The 19,610-nt window shown below is 42.6% G+C and overlaps 2 protein-coding genes across 4 annotated transcripts in view; one reads left to right on the top strand and one right to left on the bottom strand.

The window, feature by feature from the left end:
* The window catches only part of cep44 (centrosomal protein 44), a 20,082-nt gene extending 14,711 nt beyond the window's left edge, over nt 1–5,371 (bottom strand). The window contains exons 1-5 of one of the 3 annotated variants that reach the window (XM_034094965.2): nt 5,288–5,371; nt 2,709–2,805; nt 1,414–1,561; nt 1,090–1,227; nt 415–495 (exon numbers count right to left, since the gene is read on the bottom strand). In XM_034094965.2, coding sequence (XP_033950856.1) covers nt 415–495; nt 1,090–1,227; nt 1,414–1,561; nt 2,709–2,800 — 459 coding nt within the window. In that variant the 5' untranslated portion in view covers nt 2,801–2,805; nt 5,288–5,371. Of the gene's footprint in view, nt 1–414; nt 496–1,089; nt 1,228–1,413; nt 1,562–2,708; nt 2,806–2,945; nt 3,067–5,287 lie in introns of those variants that run through there. The other 2 variants (XM_034094959.2, XM_034094952.2) reach the window with 2 other exon arrangements.
* Nucleotides 3,874–19,610, top strand: fbxo8 (F-box protein 8). The gene is made up of 8 exons (XM_034094975.2): nt 3,874–4,050; nt 5,310–5,409; nt 6,441–6,524; nt 10,315–10,459; nt 12,865–12,990; nt 14,607–14,726; nt 15,366–15,562; nt 17,511–19,610. The coding sequence occupies exons 2-8, from the start codon at nt 5,310–5,312 to the stop codon at nt 17,696–17,698; spliced, it is 960 nt and encodes a 319-aa protein (XP_033950866.1). The 5' UTR covers nt 3,874–4,050; the 3' UTR covers nt 17,699–19,610.

Raw genomic sequence — 19,610 nt, 5'->3', positions numbered from 1 at the left:
GATGGGTCCTTTCTCCATGCATGGCAACGGTTCAGGGGATACATTTTGAATTAACTCAGTCATTTGAATTGTATTACGGCTTAAAGTTAGGGGTGTGGCCACGTTGAGTGACAGTTAGGTGCCATATCTCGAAGCCAACAATAATCAATAGTTTACAGTCCTTTGTATTTTTAGTGGAGATCTCAAGGTTCAAGGTTCTATTTGTCATACGAACATAGCTACAGTGTAGTTATGACGATGAAAATCTTAGGTCACAGGCTCCTCCAACAGTGCAACATAATAAAACAGATCAACATAAAAATATAGTGCAGGTAAATAGTAAATACAAAAATAAAAATAGTTTAAAAAGTGAAATAGTGCAATAAGAGTCTAAATGCAAGTGATTGGAATATGATATCTTTGCACTATGCTTACAGTGTCTGCATCAGTCAGGGTCGGGTGGGCTTCTCCTCTGTCTTCCTTGTGTGAGGGAGGACATCTGACTCTCTGCTGCAACTGGAAATGTGTAATGGGTCTCTACATTTGGAAGTCATGTTTTCTCATATTCAAACAGAATAACTCATTTGTTTTTGAAAAGGCCATTACATCACATGTCACTTGTTAGAAGCGTTTATCCAACACTGTGGACAATCGCCACAGGAGCAATTTGGGGTGAATCGTCTCAGGGACACAACGACATGCTGACTGCAGTGGGGTTTGAACCTTGATCCGAACACCAACGCACAACCCACTGCACCACACGCCTCCCATTCGTGAGTACTTTTAAGATTGGAATACTGCTCTGGAAGAATAAAGAGACCACTGCAGCAATATCAGTTTCTCTGGATTTACTATTTATAGGTTTCTGTTTGAGTAACATTTAAACAAATATAACTACTGACAACACGTATCTGTGTTGGAATGTAACAGACACGGGATTGGAATGGCTGCCGTACATGTAGAGAATGAGGTTTAAGACAAATGGGGAGGAGTCTCTTCATTTTTTCTTAAGAGCTGTATTAAGTACATTTAGCCTTTTGTGTTACACACTACTGCATCTGGTAAAAACAGAAGTTATCTGTGAGAGTAAAAAGTAGTAAGGTTCTGTACCTTCTTCAGGAGGTTGTGTTTCTGCAGGACCAAGTTAATGATGTCACAGATCACAGAGATCTTCCTCACAGAGAACCCCCACTGGAGAAACTGCTGCTTGGTCAGTATGGGCTTATAGTGGAAGATATCTCGCAGTACCTGAACACAAATCACACACCCTATAACAATTATGAGCGTGAAGTGAAAACGCCCTGTATAGGAGTGGGATCATGTTGGTCAATGTCCCTGAAAGGTAGAGGATGAATGTGAAATAAGAATTAAGAGCTTGCCAACGTAACGCTGCATCTGTGAAAACATGGCGCAGAGATTGTGGGTATGTACTACCTTATAAAGCGTGTCAGTGAATCGGAGGTCCGTTTTGCCAGTCAGCTCAAGTCCACCCTCCATCAGTTGGTTAGCAAAGGGTGGAGAGAAGGAGGTGAGGGTGAAGCTCACAATCGGTAGGAAAGCGGAGGGATCCCCTTTGGAAAGGCTCGTGGAGAACCAAAGAATGACATATTAGATGGTGAGAAAATGTGCGTATGAGGGAAGATAGAATCTGATATTTAATGTCCACTGCTCAAAGTAGTTGTGATGGCTCATAACAGTCAGTGCTTAGATCAAGATCACACGCAGGAGGGATAATGCAGAGAGGCAATCACACCTGCAGAAACCAAACCTGAGCATGAATGGTTATGTAATGATTCTCTCCAGTGCCAACCCTGCAGTACACAACAGTGAGTCAATTTACTTACACATATCTGCATTTGTTTATGTTACATTTAAAATTAATCTTGTGTGTATTTCATAATAGATACGGATTGCTGGAGGTGTATATAATTGTGTATCAAACATCCACAGCGTTCACATCTCAAACGATGTGCTGTGTTTGATTTGGTGCTAAGGGTCCGTGCTGTTTCTACAAGAGCAAAATGCTGCAGACAAACAATTCAAAAGTAACTACAGTTGGATGCTGGCCAAAAAACACACAATGACATTATGATGAGACAGCAAGAAAAAAAGCTTTTGTAGAAAAGTCGAACGAGGAGTGTAATATTAGCGTACCATATGCCAGCAGCAGGGTGGGGGCCTAGGGTCCCATGTTCCTGCTGTTGGCTGTGTAATAAACATGCTCCCTATCATTTATGGAATTATTTTAGACAACCCTATAGATAACTTTTCAGTCAATAATATTGTTATTCTATGTACATTGTATACCCATAAATCCAAATGTATTAAAGCAAACCCTAAATGTGATGTAGTTCACAATGACTTTCTTTTTAATGAAAAACAAAAATTCAATTAAACTGTTCAGCATGATTGAAAAATACGGTTTATGTAAAGTGCACTAGCCCCTTGTTGTATGTACTTAAATGTATTACTTTGGTGTCTTCTGTATGCACCAGAAAAGTGTTCGTTGAAGACTCCCAAAGCCATGTTGTTGGTACATGCCTTTTCCAATAAAGAGCTTTAAAATAAGAAAGATAACCCCTGCTCACTGACTGCTGCTGGAGACATGCTGACGTTAGCGTTGTGATCTTAAACTAGCTTCGTTTAATACAACCTTGTGATGAGACGTCAACGTTACAGTATGACGGTTTTAAAGGTTTCTGTTAGACTGGTGTGAGTTGTATTGTTACCCATTATAGTCCACATGTCCTGGGTACTTTATCGTCCGCAGGAGAGTTTCCAGTTTACGAAGACAAGCATTGACATCTCCATTCGACAGCATCTTGCCTGCGAGAGAAAGAGAAATGTTAAACTAGAAGTCTACACACAGTAGACGACATACAACTGCTAAATACTTAGCATAACATTTCAAATGTTTTTCTTCATGTACAAACGAATACAGTAATTAAAAGGTTTCTGTAACCTACCACTCGTTAGTTTGTTTTGCCGGGGTGATCCCCCGCACCCAATGCGATTGGCTGTTGCGCGGCAAGTCTTTACCATAGGTCTTTACACGTACTGTAACGCGTTGACGTCATTGACGTAACCTGTACGCACACAGCTTCTGATTTTTATTTTTAGTTTATCAGTTTGTCAATCGGCTGCATCTCACTCGGTTGATGGAATCCTTGCGTCCCTCACTTGCGTCGTTTCCATAGACTTGTTTGATATAACTGAGGAGTGAGTCGGAGTCCTGTGAGTTTCATGTGTTTTCTTCACTCTGCTCTCATGTCAAGAACTTTATATATACAGTCTATGGTCAAGAAGCAACAGATCAGTGCATGCACTGTATCGTCCAATCAGTGAGCGATATACAGTATTGAAGTGAGACGCAGCCCATGAGTCACTTCAACAGACTGTATCCATATCTATTATGGCTCTGCTGTGGGCTTACGAGAGGCAGAGCTCGTCCCTGTCTCACTTCTCATCGCTACCCGTAGTTGCAGCGGAGCTCGGCAAATTTGCTGATTTTGACTATAACAACTAACAAGCGATTGGAATCATACATAAATCACAATTTACAAAACAGATCAGTGGAGACATTTTATTATTATTACTATTTAGTTTTTCTTTAGTTGTTTTTACGTTACATTGGAGTTATGACTGACCTGACTGCACGTCGCTGTTAAGGTTAGGATAAGTCTCCAGGAAATACATGTAAGTCAATGTAATGTCCCCTGAAGTGATGTATACATGGTATATGTGTGTTGAGAGAGAGAGAGAGAGAGAGAGAGGAGAGAGAGAGAGAGAGAGAGAAGAGAGAGAGAGAGAGAGAGAGAGAGAGAGAGAGGAGGAGAGAGAGAGAGAGATAGAGAGAGAGAGAGATAGAGAGAGAGAGAGGGAGAGTGCGGGCGGAGGTGACAGGAGCAGATGATACACCGATAAAGGTTCCTGAACCCAAGGAGCTACTGCTCTGTTGTATTTGTTCTTGTTTAAATGACATGACATCTCGATACGTTTGATGTAAAGGACAACACATTTACAGCTGTACTTGTGTGCAGGTCGGGTTTTCACAGGAATAACTAAACTCAGGTAGGTTGTCCATGGTTACGCCGCTGTATCGTACTCATCCTGAAATACTGCACCATTCCTATTAAAGAAATAAAACCAATTTCCTCTATCAGGGCAGCAAAATCAATCAGTTTGTATCGACACTGTCTTCGTGAACTTAAACTAGCTCGGTAAGCTAACTCGGGGATTTGTATGAACACATCGCTAGTGAAAGCCAATTCAGCCAATAGCGTTCCATTGTGAATGCTGTTGTGATACATTTGACCAACGATAAAGAGAGGAAGGCGGGACTTCAGGTCAAACTACCTTGCTTGCTCGAACTTCCAACGTTGATGTTTACAACAGTGATGGATTTGTTTATGCAACACAGCTGACGGTAGGCAGGCTGAGAGGGAGAGGAGCAGCGAGCATTACGGCCGTGTCTATTCCCACACACACTTAAACACTAGACTAACCTGTGAAGCTTCATTTGAAGTGTATCAGTCCTTACTATAATGTCAGCTGTATGCATACTAAACGTAATGTATTGGTACAATCTTGAGAACAGTAATTGCATTTTCCAGTGTTGTGATACACTGTGCAATTTAGTTTAATACAAGAGACTTAGGATCATAAACTTGTATCACTGCCACAGGTCATGTGTTACTCATTGGCTACCTAAAAAGTCAGTAACATAATGTGAACTACAAATGTAACAATTAGACCTTTTATCTGTCATTATATTTACTTGTTTTTTTGAAAATCCATAAGTAGTTTAGTACAAGATGAGTCCCACCCTCTGCACACAGAGCGTAGTGTAGTGTAGAACAAAGCGGTATGAAAACAGCTGTATTCCAGCAGCTATCGCACAAATAAACAAGTCACACAGATGCCTATTTATTAATGAATTACTTAATTGCGAAAGCCCACGTGTGTTCTAGTGGTTTTTAGATGTGATGGAGCAGGGTGTGCTTTTATTAGAAAAGTGTCCGTTGTCTGTGTTGTTTTAGAATGTGTGTCAGGATGGATGCCTTGTCTTTTTATCTGCAAATCAAATCGACCTACATGTAGAAATAAATGTATTTAGTTGATGCACAATACATAAATGTGATTGTAAATATGACCAGATTAGTGCATGTGTAGCTGCTGCTGTATACTATGTGATTTTGAGCAGTCCCTCCCCTGTGACAGAAAAGAGAAGTGAGCAGGCACATGCTGCTTCTCAATACTGCGCACATCGCTCAGCTGTAATAAAGAATCATGTTACTGATCATCATACCGTGTTGCTGTGCTGCGTGCAGATGGGCCAGGCACTGTGGAGGCTGCCTCCCAGACAACAGCAGCAGCTTCAGGAAGAGCTCGCAGACCGACTGGCCGACCAGGAAGCAGGACAAGAGCAAGGTAATCTGAACCTCTGCTGCATTAATGTGACTGAGAAATGTGCATGTTTCTGATTTATAAGCTTCCTGCTTCCAGTCATTTTACAAATGAACATTTAAAGCAATACAAGCACAGCAAGCAGCAACTGAAATCAGTCTACCTGAACATAACCAACCAAGCAGCTTCCTTTTGAGTTTGGGGTAGCATTATGTCTCTGATGTGACTCAGGTGACGGTAATATTAAAACGTTTGACTTTTTCATCCAAACTGTCGGTGTGTTCCTTGGTGACTGCACAGGACTTTGCAGAATACTAAGAATCAGTGATTCAAAGATCCTGGCAATAAGAATAACGACATTGTTTAAAATTGATGTTTTTAAAAGGAGAGAGAAATAAATTCAACCCAAAACTGCAGTTTATATATATTTATATATATATATATATATATATATACTGCATGTTAAATGATCACTCTATAATCCCAATAACACGTGGTTTAATCAGTAGTTTTGTTACGTCCACTTCACTTACTCGTTTTATTTTCTATTTCCAGCATTTCAATAATTCCCTTGTTTTCGTGTCGTACATCTGAGCTGTGTTTCTGCTCTGATCACGTTGTCTCGTTATTTAGCTCCCACCTTAACCGTTCTCCTTATTCTCAAAGTGAGCTCCTTGTTGTTACTCTGAGGAAGCCACAATGACTCGAGCAGTAGAGGGAAGCACAACTTGAGATGAAACTTGATTTGAAATGTTATCCAGCTGATCTTTTTATGAGCACTTTATTCATACATATACAGAATAATATGTGTGCAAACTTTCAGGTTTATACAATATACAACAACAAAATACTGCACATGGAAAATTAAAACACCAGTAAAACCATAACTTCTGAAAATGGTTTAAACAAAACTCTAAGAATAAATATGAGCCAAGGATAATAAAGAAGGTATAGGTCTTGTGAGTGTATAAGTGTGTCATGCCACCCTTTAACCACAGGTCGTGCTGGCATATTCTCCCACTTCAAGTATGACAGTGAATCATCTGTTGTGTTAGGGAGAGATGGAGGTCCCCAGAGAATAGCTCCTCAGCAGTGTTATGGCCCTGACATCTACCATCTGCTGAGAACACGCATTGGAGGTATGAACACACACACACACACACACACACACACACACACACACACACACACACACACACACACACACACACACACACACACACACACACACACACACACACACACACACACACACACACACACACACACACACACACACACACACACACACACACACACACCACACACACACACACACACACACACACACACACACACCACACATCCACACACACTAAAGTGACTTGATTTTAAAATGTATCCAAATGTAAATGTAGTTAACAGCACAAGCTCCAAAGTCCCTGACGCTGGTGAGGAAGTGGCCCCTCCCTTCACGGCCCCCTATAAAGCCACTGTCCAATGATGATTGATATGATAGCATACAGCAAAACAACATGGTTATTGTTCAAATCATCAGGCTTTTTGCTGCCTTCATTTTATTGAATTGTGTTGAGTGTTCTTCCTCAGCAGCTAGTGCAAACGATTAGGCTTGACAAACTGTTAAAAGAACATGAGCCTTATGGAACGCACGTTTATCTAGTTACTCCTAATCTGTGAGTATGACATGAAACACCAAGACGACACGATGCGTCACCTGCCATGTATGCAGTGTGTCCGTCCACAATTTAAATATGAAGTGTGTGAGAGAGCTGTCTATCTGTGCAGTGTGCTCCTCAGAGCTGCCTCTCTCCTTGTTGTCAGGTCTTCAAATAACAACCATCCTTTTCTCTAGAAAATGTAAGTCACTGAGTCACATGGTTGTAGATGTCTTCTGTCACCTAAGTGCATTTTTCACTATTTTCTACACTGAAACAAACGGGGAGTAAGATTTACTTAGGAAAATCGAGGTAACAAATTGCACTCAGAAAACCTAAGAACATTTAACAACGTATATTTCAAGTAACTTCTACTTACAGTAAAGACGTCTTTGTTAATAAAAGTAAACTTTACTGTCACACTCAGTTTTTGTAAGTACATTTGACTTACTATTGTATAGTAGATTTGACTTAAAGGTGGGGTAGGTAATTTTGGAGAAACCAGCTCGAGGGCGCTAGAATTTGAAAATACACAGCCGGAACAAATCTGCCACTTCCTCATAGAGCCAGTGGCGTAGCGGAGACCCCGCCCCCACTGTAGGCTATCCTCTTAGATTTCGTAACGCGGGAACAGGGCGCAGAGGGCGGGGCCCCCCCTCCCTGCTATGTTGCCACGTCATGTGTACGCTGCCTGTAGTAGTACAACAGTGTATCATTATACGGGAAGCATTGCTCATATAAATAACGTTCATTAGTTGCGTTGCCGGTAAACATGAAAAATGAAGCGCCACTACCCAAGCGGTGCTCAGAAAAGCAACATGAGAGCGAAAGCCAAACAGGAGAGGGCAAAACTACCTAAAATAACGTCATTGTTCTGGCAGGCAGCAAAGGTAGACGTAGACTCTAACGTTACTGCAGATAGACCGCTAGCAAACCCCACCGGCCGTCAGCTCCGAGTCCAGGCAGACAGCCCAGCAGCCCCGTTACAGCCGAGCCAGCTAGTCGTGCCTCGCGCTTCGAGACAGGTTAGACATTAGAATAATAGAAAGTTTTATTCGCCATAACCAGTAAGAGTATGCTACAGGTTACATTGGAATTGGAATCTAATCCATTCCTTTTTGCAGGTCAGCAAGAAGTCAGCTGTGCCCCCTCCGAGGCCAGTTCAGACATAGCCAAGGCTGCCCAGCCAGCTAGCCGTGCCCCCACAGACCCCAGCAGCCCCGTTACAGCCGAGCCAGCTAGTCGTGCCTCACGCTTCGAGACAGGTTAGAATAATAGAAAGTTTTATTCGCCAATCGCCATAAACAGTACGAGTCAGTATGCTACAGGTTACATTGGAATTGGAATCTAATCCATTCCTTTTTGCAGGTCAGCAAGAAGTCAGCTGTGCCCCCTCCGAGGCCAGTTCAGACATAGCCAAGGTTGCCCAGCCAGCTAGCCGTGCCCCGACAGTGACAGCAGCTCCCACCCACCCCAGGGACACGTTGGCCAGTGAAAACTATGTGACTGAATAGCCTACTGATAGGGGGAAATTCCCTGTAGATTTAGAAGACGATGATGTTAAACGGTACATTCTGAATAACGGGCCATGCAAGCCTGAAGGGCCATTCAAAAGGGATGGGAAGGGAAGGTGCTTTTCAAAAGAGTTCTATAACAAAACATCCACAATTAGATGTAGAATTCCGCGCAAGTGGCTGTGTTACTCGCCATCTATGGACCGGGTGTACTGTGAGCAGTGCTGGCTGTTCGGTGACGGACCGTCTGCCCATCACCTCCACCATGCGTGGAGAATAGGAATAAATGATTGGCAGGGTCTCTCTAAAAAGATTAAGGAACACGAATTCTCTCGCTCTCATTTGGCAGCATGTGTCGTGTATGATACGTGGAAAAATAATCTGACCGTTGACGCGCAAATATCATCTGAGTTTAAGAGAGAGGTGGGGTTTTGGACCGACGTCCTAACCAGAATAACTGATGTTACACTAACACTGGCCTCTCGCAACTCTGCTTTCCGGGGTCACAGAGAGAAAATAGGTGATATAGATAATGGTAATTTCTTATCTACCATAGAACTTATGGCGCGTTATGATCCAGTTCTGCAAAGGCTTATTGAAAGCAAAAAGAAGGTGCACTACCTAAGTCCTCAAACTCAAAACGAAATAATTTCATTCCTATCGAAAAAAGTGCAGGACACAATCATTACAGACATACAGAATTCTATTCGATTATAATGGATACTACCCAGGACATTTCAAAAGTAGACCAACTGAGTCAAGTGTTCAGATATGTTACTATAGCAAATGATGAAAATGGAAACCCTACGGAGGTGAAAATAAACGAAAGTTTGTTGGGCTTCCATGCAGTCACAGACCAAACTGCTGCAGGTCTAGAGAGAGAAATTCTCGAATCGATGGAGAGAAAGGGGATACTACTTGGGAAGTGCCGCGGACAAGGATATGACGGGGCTAGCAATATGAGTGGCGTCTACTCCGGTGTACAAAAACGCATAAGGGATAAAGAGTCCAACGCAGTGTACATTCATTGTGCTGAGCACAATTTAAACCTTGTACTCAATGACGCATGCCAAAACATACCTGAGATAAAAGACTTCTACGACACTGTTGAAAGGCTATATGTATTCTTTAGTGGAAGCATCAAACGATGGGAGCTTTTGGAAACACACCTCTCAGTGCCCAAGGCTGGCCAGCCTACACTGAAGAGACTATGCCCGACACGATGGGCATCAAGACAAGACGCCGTCCAATCATTGCGGTTCCGTTATGCTGACATAATGCAAGCGCTAACTAAGATAGACTTGCTCTCCAAAAAAAGCGAGGAACGTGCCGAGGCGGCTGGCTTGAAAAAGGCCATGAGAGCTTTGAGTTTGTTGTAATGACCTTGTGTAATTTAAACACATAATCGTAGTATTAGTTACGAGAGCAAAAAGTAAATGATTGTTTTCATCAGTGTAGAAGATTTTTGATCAACAACAAACTAAAGCAGGCAAACTTAAAGGTATATATTCGTAAAAATGTTTCCACCATGGTCTTCAGATCATTTTAAGGTTTGGCAAATTAACTTGACTCATCCACCAGCAAAGTATGACTGTGACTGTGACGTGGGACATATGGAGAGCAGCTACTAAGTTGGGAGGAAGGCTTAAAACTATATTTTTGTAGTTGTACAAATGTTGTGTCACAATGAGATTACATTATAAACTAAACGTTTGTTTTCTTATGTCTGCTTAACTCCTTATTTTCCTTGCTGACTGCAGGTAAGGAACGGCATGGTTGTATAGACTTGGAGATGTTGCCCCCTGAATTAGGCATCACCATACTTTCATACCTGAATGCTACTGATCTGTGCCTGGCTGGCTGTGTGTGGCAGGACCTCGGAAATGACGAATACCTGTGGCAGGGGTAAGGAGGCTCTTTGTGTGGATGAAGTTGTGAGGGGGTGATTTTAATGAGGTTCATAAAAAATGCTTCTATGTGACCAGAAATCCTTCTGAGCCAACACATCCTCACATCCTCACTCCTATGTTGACGTTATGTCAAGTCCCCTGTGTCGGCTTTTTCCAACGCAAGGGGGCGGGCCCTTAGCGTACATTTTCAACTTTCCGGGATGTCCATAGGCTTCTATATAGCTCCCTAAACGTATGTTGTAGACAAATTGAGATCGCGAGCGAATGCTAGCCGCAGATCCATTCTCACAGCGTTTATCAACCTTTTTCTTACTCAATATTAAGCCACACTTATTGTTTTTACTTCTTTATTTTAATTGAATAATGTAGGACTTTTGTTGCCGTCAGTTCTGCGGCGGGATTTGACGCTCATGGAAGCACGGCATTCGTTTGTGTCGACTGCCCTTAAAGGCAATGTGAGCGTCCATTCTCATTGGATAACGGAGAATTGTACACCCGGAAGTAAGTATTCCTCTTACTGTCGATTGATTTTACAGTGATATCTGCACTACTCATCGACTAAAAAACACCAGATTATCCTTGTTAATTACACAACATTGATTGGCTTAAATTGTGTGCAATGCTTTTGTATTTTTCCCCTTCGATTCGGAGAAACAAATATTTATTCTGAGTAAAGGATGGCAGAAGACACTACACTACCCAGAATCCCCAGCTATCGTTTGGACTGCAGTCGTTTGGACCTGCAGTTCGCAATTCAAAGTGTTCAAGTGTCCAAAAATGTCACACAGAAAGTAAACATCTGCCATAAACTGTCCATCTAACATGCGCTCCAAGAGGTTTGTAGCTCGTCTGTGCTTACTCGTGCGAAGGAAAGACACAATCTCCTGGCAGAGTTCACAGAAACATCGTTATGGACGAGTAAGTCTGTGTGTTCAGCAAACGTGTCAGCAAGCAGCTGACGGAACAGGCGGTGTTGTAGGCTGGAGGTTGAGCGAATGAAATTCACAATGTTCATGACAGTGTCCATGGTGTTTTTGAAATCACCACTGAGCTTTGCACACAGCCCAGATTGATGAATAATACAGTGTAAATACTGCATGTGTGGGGCTATGGCAGATAGACGCACCACCAGCCCCTGCACTCTGCCGATCATAGCTGGAGCGCCATCAGTGACCAACAGGCACACTTTGTTTAAATCCAGTTGACGTTCGTTAAAAAACGAGACTATCTTTTAAAGATAACCTCACCTGTAGTGTGTCCGTCCAACGGAATAAGCCCCAGAAGTTCTTCCCTAAAGCAAACTCCATCGAAAAACCTCACATAGATGCACAGCTGGGCCATGTCAGTACAGTCAGTTGATTCGTCCACAGCGATTGATATAAACTCTGCTTTTCGAAGGTTTTCCAAAAGCTTCCCCGACACATCCTTTGCAAGTAGTTCCACTCTGCAAAGTGTTGTTGTGTCTGAGAGAGGTACTTTTTTAATGGCTGAAGTGACGCTGTCTTTGACTTTTTGGTCAATAACCACTTCATCGATGACAGCAAGCATGCACTCTTTAACGGTCTCCGCGTCGGTAAAGGGCCTCTTCTGTCTAGCTCGTGTCCAGGCTCCTCGCAGGGATGCTATCGTAGCTCTCTCTTGTTCTGTGCAAAAGTGACTAAAAGCCACTTGACTCCGTTCAAATGATGCTAGCAGTCCCTGTACTTTCCTTCTCCGTTCCTCTGAGCCCACGGGAAAACTGGCAGACAACCAGCTGTGATTTGAGTTGTAGTGTCGCGTTACGTTGTATTCTTTCATCACGGATATACTTTTGTTGCACAATAAACACACTGGTTTATTACTTGTTGCGGCTGGCAAAGTAAATACATATTAGTCAGTCCATTCATTCTGGAATTGGCGATTTTCCGAATCAACTTTACGCTTCCTGGTCTTGGAGAGAGACATCTTGAAGCTGTTACTCGCTGGCCCGCGAACCTAGTGTGTAACGTGAGTTTGACTGAGCCAATGACAAGTGCGGACACAGTGCATTTTTTTTAATGAGCAGAGCGCGGCAGGCAAAATAACGGATTCAAAATAATGGACATCCCGGAAAGTTGAAAATGTACGCTAAGGGCCCCCCCCCCTTGCGTTGGAAAAAGCCGACACAGGGGACTTGACATAACATCAACATAGGCCGACCTGGGAGTGAGGATGTGTTGTCTGAGCAGTACACAGCTTGTTCAGTCTGCTGATGATGAGTGCGTGTGTGTGTGTGTGTGTGTGTGTGTGTGTGTGTGTGTGTGTGTGTGTGTGTGTGTGTGTGTGTGTGTGTGTGTGTGTGTGTGTGTGTGTGTGTGTGTGTGTGTGTGTGTGTGTGTGTGTGTGTGTGTGTGTGTGTGTGTGTTTATGTGGTTCCATTAGGCTGTGTAAGTCCACATGGGGACACTGCTCCATCTACAACAGAAGACTTCCTGCTGGATTTTCATACAGGAGACTTTACCTCCAGCTGGATGAGGGCTGCCTGACATTCAATGCTAACGCTCAGGAGGTATCACTTGCTCACTTGAACGTCCAGTACCTCTTTCTACACTGTTGGGTCGCTTTACTCGAAGTCAATGGTTTTGTTCAATGGGTGTTACTGTACGTGCCTAAAATAAGGTCTGTGGATAACACAAGCTTAATGTTTGTTTATTGTTTTGTTTAATGACATAGAGACCAAGTGCTACCGAGGTGTCCCTGAGCAAGGCACCGTTCCCTACACTGCTCCCCGGGCGCCGTACATAATGGCAGCCCACTGCTCCTAACACTAGGATGGGTCAAATGCAGAGAAACCGTTTCGTTACATAGTACCTGTACTACGTAATGACAATAAGTTCAATCTTCAATCTTCAATAAATATATATCTGTATTAAAAATGATAGGCACTAACAAGGTGCTAAATAACATTACTAAATCTAATCAGGTCAAATATGAGCTTTGCTTAGCGGTGGTGTGACGTAGTTAGTGCTGTTCATATGTGTTATAACTAGCATCAATATTTGCTTTCCACAAAGCTTGTTCTGTGTAATTATCAAAGAACCTAACCTATTATGAACCAGAACATGTTGAGTGCCCCAAAGTTTAATGTTAGAAATGTACAGTAGGGGTCCCCTAACACATACTGTACTGTAGAAACTGCCGGATGCTAACTTGCATATGTTGGGCAATTTCCAAATGTGCATAAGTTGCGTTAATTAGCATTCATTAGCATGCAGACAATAGCTGAAAAATGGCATCGCCGATATGCATCATTTTCGACTGGTTTTGGGGGTAATTGCGTATGCTGAATCCATTGCCGATATTTATAGGATCAAACATAGCAGTTTTAACCAGAAAAAGGCCACATTTATACCACATTTTGGGTCCATTTTAGGGTTTCAGGGGACTAAAAACTGCAATTTGTTAACCTATAAATGTCAGAAATTGATTCAGCATCCTCAATAACCCCCAAAATGATGCTATTGTCCAAATTAGCCAAGCCAATTGTCTGCATATGCCAAGGAATGCAACTTATGCTAATTCGTCTCTGTGGGCCCAGCAATGGGCCCAGCAATGGGCCCAGCGTCCTCAATAACCCCCAAAACCAATCCAAAGCTGTCTAAACCTGTCATCAACTATTGATGCAAATTCATCTAATTTCTGCTAATTTTGCAAATTGTCCAACATGTGCAACTTCCAGCAGTTTCTATGTGCTGGGGACCCTACTGTACATTTCTAACATTAAACTTTGGGGTACTCAACATGTCCTGCTTCTCAAAAGGACTTGATGAGCTGGCAACTGGACTACAATGCTAACTTGAGGATTATCCCTGTGTGTGTGTGTGTGTGTGTGTGTGTGTGTGTGTGTGTGTGTGTGTGTGTGTGTGTGTGTGTGTGTGTGTGTATGTGTGTGCGTGTGTGCGTGTGTGTGTGTGTGTGTGTGTGTGTGTGTGTGTGTGTGTGTGTGTGTGTGTGTGTGTGTGTGTGTGTGTGTGTGTGTGTGTGTGTGTGTGTGTGTGTGTGTGTGTGTGTGTGTGTGTGTGTGTGTGTGTGTGTGTGTGTGTGTGTGTGTGTGTGTGTGTGTGTGTGTGTGTGTGTGTGTGTGTGTGTGTGTGTGTGTGTGTGTGTGTGTGTGTGTGTGTGTCGGGTCTTCGTTCTTTCCTGTTCCAAGGTATCCTGGTGGCTCATCCCAAAGAGCTGGCTAAGTTCATCTTCTACACCAGACGGCTCAACTGGAAGATGCTGAGGGTTTATCTGGATGACAGGTAACAAGAACAGAGGGAGCACCCAGAAACATGTTACCATATGAAACTGTGGAAAGGTGTTTGGGAGTCCACGGTCTACGTATAGTCATATTGTGAACCAGGGAATGATGAGTACCCCAAAGTTTAATGTTAGAAATGTAAAGTAAGAATAGAAACTGCTGGATGCTAACTTGCATATGTTGGGCAATTTGCACAATTACCATACATTACGTTAATTATCATACATTTCCATTATAGCGGACAATAGTTGATGAAAATGGCTTGGCCGATTTGGACAGTTTTGGATTGGTTTTGGGGGTTATTGAGGTTGCTGGGTCCATTTCTTGGTAAACATTTGGCCACTTTCTGGTTAAAACTGTCATTTTTAATCCTGTCAACGATCGTAAATGGATTCAGCATCCCCACTAACGGCCAACAACACTCCAAAATTCTTCAAATCGGCCAAGCCATTTTCATTAAGTATTGCCCACTTAGGCTATAACGCCATTAATTTCCCAACATATGCTAGTTAGCATCCTGCATTTCTATCTGCTGGGGATCCCTATACATTTCTATCATAACACTGATATTGCTGCATGTAAAAATGAATACATATTGCTTCTATCATGCCTTTCAGTCTGTGTGTCTTTGTGTGCGCAGGCGGGATGTTCTGGACGAGTTGGTGACGCTCCATAACTTCAGTAACCAGTTTCTCCCCAACGCTCTGAGGGAGTTTTTCCGACACATCCACGCTCCCGAGGAGAGGGGAGAGTATCTGGAGACCCTCATCACCAAGTTCAGCCACAGATTCTGTACCTGCAACGCCGGCCTGGTCCGAGATCTGGGCCTTAGTCCTGGTTAGTACACGCATAGCATGGCACACACACTGGTGTAGAAGATGAACTCTTTGGGATGATCCACCAGGATACCTTTAAACATGAAATAACTAATACCCTACACACACACACACACACACACACACACACACACACACACACACACACACACACACACACACACACACACACACACACACACCACACACACACACACACACACACACACACACACACACACACACACACACACTGCAGAAGGTTGATTTGAATGGCGATACAACATCTTTAATGGACACATTATTTGTGGATTAATTTCAACATGTAACCACGATTTTTGCTGAAGGGGACACTTAACATTTTAAAGTTAAAACAATTATTTGGTTATGGTTATATCTTATACTGAAGTTAATGAACATGATGTCATTTTTTAGATGAAAGATGTTCTATCCTGGAATGTCTTGTTCCAGGCTCACAGACACACAGACGGGGTGCATCAGTGGAAACTGCTGTGAACACTCATTTCCTCACAGTCGTGTACATTGTATTCTTTACCTGAAGGTGGCGCTAGATGCATGCAAATGGCTTGTCCCAAATGAAGTGAATAAAACCATAAATACATTCAGTACATTCTGAGGTAGAGAGAATATATTTTATTATTCCCAATGATCAGGTCAACATTTAGATTTGACGGTGTATGGATTTGATTTGTTTTATTTTGAAGCTACCACACTTCTGACCAATCGGCTCACCCACAATATGAGGGTGAACCGTGAAGGTTTTATTGAAGCTGGCTTCAGTAGCTCAATGGACTGCACTTACCAACGGAGGGCTTTGTTAGTGTCAGCCGGGCGTACAGTCTCTGTTGCTGGTGGCTCCTTGGACACGCTCATGTGATTAGCAGGATTAGTGTCATGGCTTGAGCCCGGCTAGAGATGGATGGCTGCCGCTCATTGCACCCTTTGGAAAGGATTGGCCACAGCAGAGGCTAACCGTTTATTAGTGACTTATCCATAAATATGTGTATTATTCATCGTTTCCAGATAGAATTAGAGATAATAACTGGTTTACGATCTGATAGTAGGGTTCCATGCTTAGAAGCCATGACAGGGCTCTGCAGTCAAGCATCAAGCTATAGGGACTCTAATGCAGGGGTTGGGTACCGCTAACCTCCCGCTCCCACCAGGTCTGACCATTACCTGCTTCACAATGTGTACATATACCAAGACAAACAAGTACAAAAGTACATTTAAAAAAAGGGGATATAGTATTGAAATAATTAACAAGATAAAATAAGTACACTATGGTTGCAGGGAGGAAACAGTTAACAGCTCATTTGTCTCCATACAGTTAAAAGTGGGGTAAAAAAGAGCCTATATATCAATAGTTACAAAACCATGATTATAAGATATCGAACAAACATATCTATTATCTATCCTCTTGTAACAATTGTTATCAATCCAAATGTGAACTTGAAAGTAAGGCTACCTTTGGAATCTGTCTCCAGATATGTAAGAAGCCCACCCCAAGTATTTGGATAGTCTCCTGGTTTCCCCTTCAGGTTATCTGAAAAGGTTTTCTAAGCCGTTTCCCGCTGTGCCCGCTTAATACAAAATAGTGCTTTGTCCCGGAGTGGGGCTTCGAACGATAACAATAGATGAAAAATCACTTGGCCAATTCAGCCAAAGTGGATTTTGAGTCAATTTCTGAATTGTTCTTGGATCCAAGGTGGCAGCTTTAACCAGAAAGTGGACATATTTGTACTCTCGTTGGGCTATTCACTATTGTTTACATGGACTATAATGCCAAGTTAGCATCTAGCAGTTGCTATGTGCTGGGACCCGTACTATAGATTTCTAACATAACACTTTGGGGTACTCAACATTTCCTGGTTCTCAAAAGGACTCTAGGAGCTGGGGACTAGACTGTTAGTGCCCCACACACCTGATGTTCTCCCCCCCCCCCGCAGACGCTGTGTACGTGCTGTGCTACAGTCTCATTCTGCTGTCCATCGACCTGACCAGCCCCCACGTCAAAAACAAGATGTCCAAGAGGGAGTTCATCAGGAACACTCGCCGAGCAGCACATAATGTCTCCGATGACTTTGTGGGCCATCTCTATGACAACATATACCTGATCGGACACGTGGCTGCGTAGCTGCCGTGCCAACTCTCATACTGCACTGAAGATAGGACACATGTCTGAGGAGAACGGAACACTGTGGAAATGGATTCAACAATATTCACCACAACCACTGAGTCTTGGTAGAATGGTTAAGAAAAACCAATCAAATCCACCACTGCACTGCGAGAGACTCTGCTCCCAGACATGTTATTAGATTTGTATCAGAGTGTGACACATCTGAAGTGACTTTAAAAGCAAGTCACTGCAAAGAAGGAGGTTTTAAAGAGGAACCATGAAGACGAGCTCTGACACTGCACTGACGGACGGTGACTGCTGATGGGTGGAGGAGGAGCACCCCCCTCCGCCTGTCACATGCTTTCCTATTGGACAGCTGCTTTACGTTCACTAGTAGGACAAACTCCGGCTATTGCTTGTAGGAAGTGGCACTGACGACCACTCACTAATATCACTAACCAGCGGGACTCATGACGGAGGTGCCTTGGAGCTCTACGGCTGCACCTTCATCCACCATGCAGCCGGAACACGCAGAAAGCTAGCTGGAACAGCTTTCTGGGGCTCATACTACATCTTTCTCTTTTCAGTTTTATGACAAAATGAACAACACAACACTTTCATGCAATAATATGTTCATAATGTTATCCTAATCTTACTTACTTTTTTAAAGATGTGCTTGTATGTGTTCCAAGATAAAGGCGTCAAACTGCTCGGACCAAGGTAAAACAAGAGGTTTCAGTCGGCTGAGTGTCACCGATCAACGCCTACGCCTGCCATATAGGGCTGGTCCACTCTCAGGAATATTCCAATGTAGGATATTCAAATCTAAAATGCAAATGATGATGATGCTAAGGTGATGGAAGGAATATGAATCAAGCATTAAGTTTGTTATAGTTGTACATTTAATTCTTGTTAATTTAGGTTATTTTACATTATAATTAAGTCAAATACATGTTTCTTTTCTCCTGGGGAGAATGCCACACTAACATACCTGTCCAATTTTAAGTTTTTGTTTAAACTTGCAAAGTAAAAAAACTGACAACACATTTTAAAAACATGTACATCCTAAGGACTGCATGGATTGTCATGGATTGTTTCATGTTGCATCTCATGGTCACACATGAAAGGAAGAGTAAATAGACACTGAGTGTTTTCAGTGTGGCAGGAATCAGCTGTATGAAATTGAATGTATTAATATATACATGAAATGAGGGAAATATTTCATCTCTGTGCTTTGAAGGTGACGGATCTGAAGCAGCTGCTTGTTAGCTGCTTAAAACAAAAGTGTTTGTGAAGCGAGGGTCTGTGATGGACCTGGATCTAATTCTGCCATCGGTACCAAGGTCGTGGCGAGCGTGTAGAGATGACAAAGTGAAGTAGAACAGCAGATGTTTATCAAGTCATCCTGCAGTTCAGACGCTCGACTGGTCACACGTGGACAGAGCAGTACGTTGTATAAGGCTCATGAAGTTCTTGGTGTTGTTAACACACACACATATTAAGCCCTCATTACCACCGCTTTAGCGTCAGTTACTGAAGTCCTGGCCTTCAATTTATATCAAGAAGATATTGCTGTCAAGACTTAATGGCATAATCCATCAATTTAAATGAGATATGTGGTTATAATGACTGTCAAACACTGCAGCTGTAATCCTGTCAAAAGCACTGTCATTCGTCCAGACATGACTGATCTCAAATTATGAATGTGTCATCAACAGTGCACAGTCATGGGAACATCTGATTTTTTTAACACTATAATAAACAGGTGTTAAAGTAATAGGTAAAATATATGTGTAGTTAAAAATGATGGATCACTCGTGTCAGTGCAGGAATATGTGTGATTAGTTTTTAATGGATTGGTTTTTGCAATAGTGAAAGTCCATGACATCTGGAGGGCAGCACTTCAATACAGAAGAGACGTGGGCATCTG

Source organism: Pseudochaenichthys georgianus, chromosome 1, assembly GCF_902827115.2.
Source record: "Pseudochaenichthys georgianus chromosome 1, fPseGeo1.2, whole genome shotgun sequence".
In the NCBI taxonomy this organism is placed as follows: Eukaryota; Metazoa; Chordata; class Actinopteri; order Perciformes; family Channichthyidae; genus Pseudochaenichthys; species Pseudochaenichthys georgianus.
Note: the sequence above shows the minus strand (reverse complement) of the source record. Positions and strands in the feature narration are given on the sequence as shown.